The 8022-nt window shown below is 55.9% G+C and overlaps 2 protein-coding genes across 2 annotated transcripts in view; one reads left to right on the forward strand and one right to left on the reverse strand.

Annotated features, from left to right (window-relative positions):
* LOC113956086 (endothelin receptor type B-like) overlaps positions 1-1922 on the forward strand; it is an 11095-nt gene extending 9173 nt beyond the window's left edge. Inside the window, exon 8 of the mRNA XM_027662268.1 lies at positions 219-1922. Within this exon, the coding sequence (XP_027518069.1) occupies positions 219-368 (150 nt within the window). The 3' untranslated portion in view covers positions 369-1922. The remainder of the gene's footprint in view (positions 1-218) is intronic.
* A 1304-nt stretch (positions 1923-3226) lies between these two features.
* LOC113956088 (DNA-directed RNA polymerases I and III subunit RPAC2-like) overlaps positions 3227-8022 on the reverse strand; it is a 5354-nt gene continuing 558 nt past the window's right edge. The window contains exons 2-5 of the mRNA XM_027662271.1: positions 5895-5992; positions 4307-4383; positions 3756-3838; positions 3227-3452 (exon numbers count right to left, since the gene is read on the reverse strand). Of these exons, the coding sequence (XP_027518072.1) occupies positions 3405-3452; positions 3756-3838; positions 4307-4383; positions 5895-5992 (306 nt within the window). The 3' untranslated portion in view covers positions 3227-3404. The remainder of the gene's footprint in view (positions 3453-3755; positions 3839-4306; positions 4384-5894; positions 5993-8022) is intronic.

Below are 8022 nucleotides of genomic sequence, written 5' to 3' on the forward strand. Positions count from 1 at the left end.
GATTTTGGGATTTCCATTTCCCATCCACACTGGCCCTATCCTGGAAAACCTGCTCCCAGCAGACCTGCAGGACAGCAAGGCTCAGGAGTGCAGGCTGCAGTTCCCAGCCTGGCACTGCACAGGGTGACCTGCCAGCTCCAGTAACAGAACATTCCCTCCTCTTTTCCCCTGTATCCCACACTTGTGACCTCTCCCTCCCTCCTCTTGTCTCCTCACAGTCCTGCCTGTGCTGCTGGTGCCAGAGGCCCGCCCTGAGCATCACCCCCATGGATGAGAAGGGATCAGTTGGGAAGTGGAAAGCCACGGGGCAGGAGCTGGGGCTGGACCGGAGCAGCTCCCGCCTGAGTAACAAGTACAGCTCCTCCTAAATCCCCGTCCCCTGCGGGGTCAAGGACAAGGCACAGGGCCAGGACAGCAGGACCCCTCTGCCTCTCTCCCGTGGCTCCTTCCTGGCTGGGCCTGAATCATCTTTGCCTTCACGCTGTAACCCACCTGGCAGGAGCTGCAGCACTCCATGGCCCCCCAGGCCCAGCTCCAGGCCCAGGCTCTGCCCCCCACCCTGAGGGAGGGGGAAGGGCATTCACATCCTTATGGGATTGTTCATTTCCTTGCAGGAAAACCAAGTGACTTCTGGCCATTTGTCCGGGGGTGGAACGCGGGGCTGGGGGGGGGAGATGTGCGTGGAAAAGGGAAGGCAAGTTGGGATGTGGTCGCTTGGAGATGGATGTGGGATGAGGAGGGGAGGGAGAGGACCACGAGTGACAATTCCCAGCTGAAAGAGCAAAAAAAAAGAGCTTTGGTTGCTGGGCCTGGAGTCGGGATGAGATCCAGGGATGGCTGGCAGAGCACCAGTGGTGGGACCCCTCCTCCTGCTTGTGGTGGGGACAGTCACTCGGCCTCACTGTGTCACCAACCTGCCCCAGGGAGCCCTGAAAGCCCCCTTCTCTTCCCCTTTTCCTGGGAATCCTGCCCCAGACTCCTGAGCTGGGAGGGGGGTGAGTGGCACATGCAGGTGACCACGTGTGACCGCAGGGTTTGGGGACCAGGAGTCCCCAGGTGTCACTGGGGGGAACATCCAGCCAAGCCATCGGGTCCAGCTTCCCCTTCCCAGGACCAAGGGAGCACCAGGATGGCTGGGGAATGCTGTTCCTTCCAGGGAAGAGTTGGTAGGTCCAGGAAAGGGAAGGCAGAGATGGCTCCGATCCAGGTGAGGCCGATCCCAAGGATCCAGCCCTCAGCTTTCCAACCCCCCTGGAAGCACCTAATGCTCTGCTGGGCAGGTTGGCAAGGGAGAGGATCCAGGTGTGCCCCTCCAGGAAAGCATCCAGCCTCAATCCGGGCTCCTCAGCAGCTGGAATGTCCTTCAGCCCACAGCTCCTGGGAGGGGGATCACCCGATCCAAAGGGAAAAAGGGGTGCCCTGGATTTTGATGCCTGGAGTTGGTGTTCCCTCTGCCGTGTCCTGGCCAAGGGACACCAAGTTCCACAGCATTTGGGAGGGGACAGAGACGTCCTTGTGGTCAACTGAAGGTGGCAAAGGCAGCGGGGAAGGTCCGATCTCAGCTGAAAGAGCCTCTGGAACGAACCAAAACATGGCAAAGAGCTTCCTTAAATTCCCTCCCGACAATATCAATCCCCTGAGTGATTTTCCAGCAATTTTCGACTGGACAGGGCTTGGAGCAACCTGGTCTGGTGGAAGGTGCCAGAGATGATCTATAAGATCCCCTCCAACCCAAAGCAATCCATGATTCCATGTTTATTCTAGCAACCTCTTGCCAAAAGTGTAAAAAAACCTACATGAAAAAGTTTCAGTTACCAAGTCTTTGATGATTTTCTGTTGGTTTTCCCTTCTTTATTATCCTTCTTTTTATTTCTTTCCCCTTTTCACCTTGCCACAGGAAAAAAAAAAAAGTGGAGAGAGGAGAACAGGAGAAAAGACTTGCAATTAAAACGTTTTCCAGGTGTTGGGGTTTTTTTTTAGCTGCAAATGTTTTACAAACAAGTCATATTTCTGAAAGACAAATGGGTTTCAAGGCAAGCAGAAACTGAGGAATAGGTAGACCAGCCTGTTTTCCATACATTTCCCAACCTACTGGAGTAATTTCTGTTTGTGTTGCAGTGCTGCTGTTGGGCTCTGGCTGCATTTGTTGGTGGAAAAATGAAGTCAAAAGAGAAAATTGATAAAGACTGAGATGTTCCAGCTCAGACACCTTAGTAAAAGGGTATTTTTTAATGATTCTGCTTATAAAAAGATCAGAATTCTGTGTATTTCTGTATTTGTCCACATTTCCAGACAAATGGAGTCTGTGATTTCAACTCCCACTGTTACGTGGGACCACGCTGGCATGGGCAGGATGGATCCCTGGCAGCAATCCCACAGGAAAAGCAGCTGGATTAGGAAATCCAGGGTTCAGCTGGCCCCTTGGCACAACCCCAGCACAAACCTGCCAGCAAGACCCACTTTGCCAATTCCTGTTTGACAGAGTGATTTTATAGAGAAAACCTGACCTTTCCCTTCCTGCCTCTCCCTCCTCTGTATGTTCCTAATAAAACAGGGTGGTGTTTGAAAGGAAAACCTCTGGTACTGAGCAGCAGGGGGGCTGCAAAGTCTCTTAAATACTTCCTTGAGTGGCAGTAGGTTCCTTTGGGATGAGCCTTGTCCCTCCTCCACGTGCTGAGCAACCCACAAAGGTTCCCAAGTCCTCAAAGCCCTGTGATTTCAAACCCCATTACACCCTCTAAAGCTTGATTTGAGCCCCTTGGCTCCCTGAGGGCTCAGACTTATTCTGTGCACCTGATTCTGCACCTCTGACCTGGAAATCCTGGGAAGAAAACAGCAAAAACGCTTGGAGAGGGGAAGAAATATGATGGGAGAGTGACAGAACTGCCTTCTCTCCATCATTTTTATCAGGGTGTGTAGAGACAGGACAAGGGGGAATGGCTTCATACTGACAGGGCAGGGTTTGGTGGGATATTGGGAAGGAATTCTTCCCTGGGAGGGGGGTGAGGCCCTGGCACAGGTTGTCCAGAGAAGCTGTGGCTGCCCCTGAATCCCTGGAAGTGTCCAAAGTCAGGCTGGATGGGGCCTGGAACAACCTGGGATAGTGGAAGGTGTCCCATGGCAGGGGGTGGCACTGGATGGGCTTTAAGGTCCCTTCCAACCCAAACCATTCCATGATTCTGTGGCTTTCCACACCTGTGCTGAGCAGAATTCAGTGTCACCTCTGCAGCATCTAAATTAATAAACTTTATTCATAGAAGAAAACACAGTTTGCATCAAAGCCGTGAAAGAAACAACCAAAAAGAACCGGCCTGGACCCAGGGAATTCAACACATGGACGTCACACACATCCATGGGGACATCCATGGGGACATCCATGGGGACATCCATGCCATCTCCAAAGGCTACTGCATCTCCTCCTCCCTCTGTGCCCTGTACTCCTTCATGCTCCTCTGCAACAAGAGCACAGGACCAAAGTCAGCAGCACGTCCCTGGGTGACTCGTGCAGCCCAGTGCCACCACCCTGCAGTGCTGGGACTTCTCTGCCCGGAGCCTGGAAAGGCTGGGAAGCTCTGACAGAGCTCCAGGTGCTTTTGGAAGTGACTGATTTTTCACAGTCACTCCAAGGGAAAGGAAGCCATGCCCAAGGAAACCATCAGGTTTTCATGGCAAAGGCGCCTCCAGCACAGGCCTTGGGGACAGACACAAGACTGAGAGATGGAAAAGGCTCCTGAGCTCCTCAGGAATGGTCTCACCTCAAAGGTGCTGAGCACATGCTGGCAAACAGCCATCAGGTCATTGAGCCCCTTCCGGAACGGCTCCACCGCTGGAAGGGCCCCTGTGGGAAGGGAGCCGGGTCAGGGACACTGAGGTGGTTCCAAAAGCTGGGTTAGGGACACTGAGGTGGCTCCAAAAGCTGGGTCAGGGACACTGAGGTGGCTCCAAAAGCTGGGTCAGGGACACTGAGGTGGCTCCCAAGGGCTGGTGGCCTCTCCCTGGGCAGTCCCCACCTCCCCCCTGGGTGTGTGCCCACTCACCCCCCTCCTGCTGCCCACCCGGGGCTGAGCTCCCTGTGCCAGAGCCTGCTGCCAGCCAGGGGAGCTGCTCCCCGCTCCAGCTGGGAACAGGAGCTGGAGCATCCCACTGGAAGCAGCCTCTGAGGCTCAGCCATGGGGCACAGCACTACAGAGGGGAGGTGAAAGGGCTTTGCTTTGCTTAAATGAGTCCTGCTGGGAACCTGGCATGAGCAGGGGGGAATTCCATGAAAAAAGGAGCCCAGCCATGCAGGAACAGCCCCCAGCCCTACCTCTGGTCTGGATCCTGAAGTTGATCTTGCTCTCTGAGGGGTGTGTGATGCAGTAGCCACAGAACTCCACGTCAGGGCTGTGGGAGGGGAGAGAGGAGAGGGAGCAGTGAAAGCCAGGCCACCCCACAGCAAAGCTCAGGGAAGTTGGAGCCAAGACCTGCTGGAGCTTGGGATGTTTCTACCATGATTTAGGGTCTTATGGGAGGGATTTGCTGAGAGGAAACCACTTGTGGGACCTTCACCCCCCCCATCTGTCCCCGAGCTGCAGCTGGAGCTCTGCAGGGCAAAGACCTGGCTGGCACCCTGTAGGCACCATCCTGGCACCATAACCAGTGCAGGGGCAGCCCTGCAGAGCCCAAACAGGGAATCCTGGATGCTTGGAAGCCTCACTGTACCCAAAGCTGCTGCATGAACAGAGGTTGATGGGCCCAGGGCAGTGCAGGAGTTACTGAGGTGCCTCTGCTCCAGCAGCTGAGAGGGGTGGGAGAAATTTGGGTCCCCCAGCAAAAAGAAGAGCCCCTTTCCTGGCAGCAGCTGTTGGTCTTGTCACAGAGATTTCTCAGAAGGACTGACATGACACTGCAAAGCAACTGCTGTCTGAGATGATGCCTTGGACTCCCTCCTGCAACTGTTGTGAGGTTTTGCCAGCAGCTCTTCACCAACCCCCAGCCCTGCCCAGGGTGATGACATTAAGGAACCAGGGGGGACCTGTCTGGCCATCCCAGCTCTGGGATCCTCAGCACAGGAAACACATGGAGCTGCTGGAGGAGTCCAGAGGCCATGGAGATGCTTCAAGTGCTGGAGCCCCTCTGCTCTGGAGCCAGGCTGGGAGAGCTGGGGGGGTTCACTGGGAGAAGAGAAGGCTCCAGGGAGACCTGAGAGCCCCTTCCAGGGCCTAAAGGGGCTCCAGGAGAGCTGGAGAAGGACTTGGGACAAGGGCCTGGAGTGACAGGACAAGGGGGAATGGCTTCCCACTGCCAGAGGGCAGGGAGAGATGGGATATTGGGGAGGAATTCTCCCCTGTGAGGGTGGGGAGGCCCTGGCACAGGTTTCCCAAAGAAGCTGTGGCTTCCCCTGAATTCCTGGAAGTGTCCAAGGCCAGGGTGGATGGGGCTTGGAGCAACCTGGGCTAATGGAAGTTGTCCCTGCCCATGGCAGGGGGTGGGATGGGCTGGGCTTTAAGATCCCTTCCAACCCAAGTGTGGGTAACAAATGGAGTCCATGACCCAGCACAGGCTGGGCTGGAGACACAGTTACTCCTCCAACAGCTCAAGAAGGACTGAAAACCTTGAGCTGAGCTTAACTGGGGCTCCTGGTCAAGGGAGAGTGTGGATGGAGCCTGCTCAGGCCCACTAAGGCCTCTTGGTGCTCTCAGGTTCCTGACCCAGCCCAAGGAAAAGATTAATCCTGTGAGGAGAGGCAGGAGGTGGGAGCAGGGCCCCATGTGGGACATAAAGGCTCTGACAGGTGTGCACAGGGATTTGGGATCATTTGCCTCCTTCCAGCAACAGCTGAGGTGTGGATCAGTGAGGAGAAGGCCAGGGCAGGGCACAGAGGTTCCCTCAGCCCTGTCAGAGGCTCCACTCACTTCTTCATGACCATGTAGCGCAGGGAGTTGCCCAGGGTGTGATCCTCGTCGTGCAGCACGAAGGTGACACAATTCCCATCTGTCCCATCCGCCTGGATCTGCCACCAACGGGAAAGAAGAGATGCTGTAAGGCCCCCTGAGGTCAGGAACACCCGAAGGGCAAAGGATCAGCTCCTGTGCTCAGCTTCCCCAGAGGGTTCTGGGTCTGCCTGAGCCACCTCTGTGGCTCCGGTGCTGCCGTGAGACCAAAACACCTTCAGAGAGGAGGGAAAGCTTCAGAATTCCAGCTCTCCCCACTCAGGACACCTGTGTATTCCTCCCCTGCCTAGGAGAGAGGAGGAGCCCAAAGAAAGCTGCAGCTTCAGGATCCATGGTGGAAAGGAGCTGGAAATGACTGCTCGGGGTGATGTGATCCCAGGAATCACATCCCAGGGCTACCCAGGAATGAGAGGGACAGGCAAAGATTCCCAGGGAGGAATGCTTCCTGTCAGCAGGGAGATCTGATCCCAGATCCAAACAAAGAGCAGCACCCTGTCCCTGCCTCCTGAGCACAGTGTGAGCACCCAGAGCAGGCAACACATTGTGCTGAACCTGCTCCACACGGTTCTCTCTCCTCTTTCCTGTGAAGAGTCATAGAATCCCAGACTCACTGAGGTTGGAAAAGCCCTCCAGGATCATCCAGTCCAACCTGTGCCCGATCCCCACCTTGTCCCCCAGCCCAGAGCACTGAGTGCCATGTCCAGGGCACGGGCACTCCACTACTTCCCTGGGCAGCCCCTTCCAATGCCCGACCACCCTTTCCAGGAAGAAATTCCTCCTGATGAACCTCCCCTGGCACAGCTTGGGGCCATTTCCTCTTGTCTTGTCACTCTTTACGTGGGAGAAGTCCTCAGGTACAATTCCTGATCTCAGCAGGACCAGGAGCTTCCCTGCTCCTCGCCAAGCCCCTGGTACCTGCAGGCAGGTGTTTCACCCCTGTTCACTGCTGTTGGTAGAGGCTTCCATGGAAAACCAACACATTCCCTGAAGGGCAGATTCCTTCAGGGAATTCCACAAGTCTGTGCCAGTGTCACTGCAGCCCCTCAGCTGGGCAGTGCCAGTCAGTGCCTAAAAATGGGCCCTAAAAATGCTGCCAGGGGCTCGGCCACCTGCAGCAGGTGACAGAGAGGACAGCAGAGCCTGGTGTCACACCTTTAAAAAACACCTTGCTGGATAAAATATTAGTCTGAACTAGTTTGAAAATAGGTTAGTCCTGGCCTCCATCTGCTCCTGTTCCCCACAGGACAACCTCAAACACCCGAACTTCAAGAGGTTCAGCCAGAAGGTGCATTCCTTGCTGTCCCTCCTGTTCCAGGTGACACCACTCGCTCTCCTCAGCTCTATCCCTGCTGCCCACGGACACGGTGATGGAGCAGCTGCTCCACTCCCGGGAAAACCCAGCGGTGCCACGGGCTGGGCTGTGGGGGCTGTGGGGGCTGTGGGGGTGACACCTGGGGGGGTTTGGACACGGGTCCAAGAGGGAAGGCTGTGGGGCAGGGGCGGTGGTTTGCCCAGGGATCTGGGCTGTTTCCCACTGCTGGGATGAAGCACCAGCCCCGGGATGTGACCTGCGAGCTGGGTGTCCCTTGGAGCCACCCCCACTGTCACCATCTGTCCCGACAGCAATGCCACAACGCCCCTCGTGAGGGTGCCCTGCCACTGAGCCAGGCTTGGGAATCACAGAATCGTGGAATCATGGGAGAGTGTCCTGTACTAAGCCAGGCTTCGGAATCATGGGAGAGTGTCCTGCCACTAAGCCAGGCTTCGGAATCATGGGAGAGTGTCCTGCACTAAGCCAGGCTTCGGAATCATGGGAGAGTGTCCTGCCACTAAGCCAGGCTTCGGAATCATGGGAGAGTGTCCTGCACTAAGCCTGGCTTGGGAATCATGGGAGAGTGTCCTGCACTAAGCCAGGCTTGGGAATCATGGGAGAGTGTCCTGCACTAAGCCTGGCTTGGGAATCATGGGAGAGTGTCCTGCACTAAGGCAGGCTTGGGAATCATGGGAGAGTGTCTCACCACTAAGGCAGGCTTGGGAATCACGGGAGAGTGTCCTGCCACTAAGCCAGGCTTGGGAATTATGGGAGAAT

This window comes from Corapipo altera, unplaced genomic scaffold (genome assembly GCF_003945725.1).
Source record: "Corapipo altera isolate COAL_440 unplaced genomic scaffold, ASM394572v1 326, whole genome shotgun sequence".
NCBI lineage: Eukaryota > Metazoa > Chordata > Aves > Passeriformes > Pipridae > Corapipo > Corapipo altera.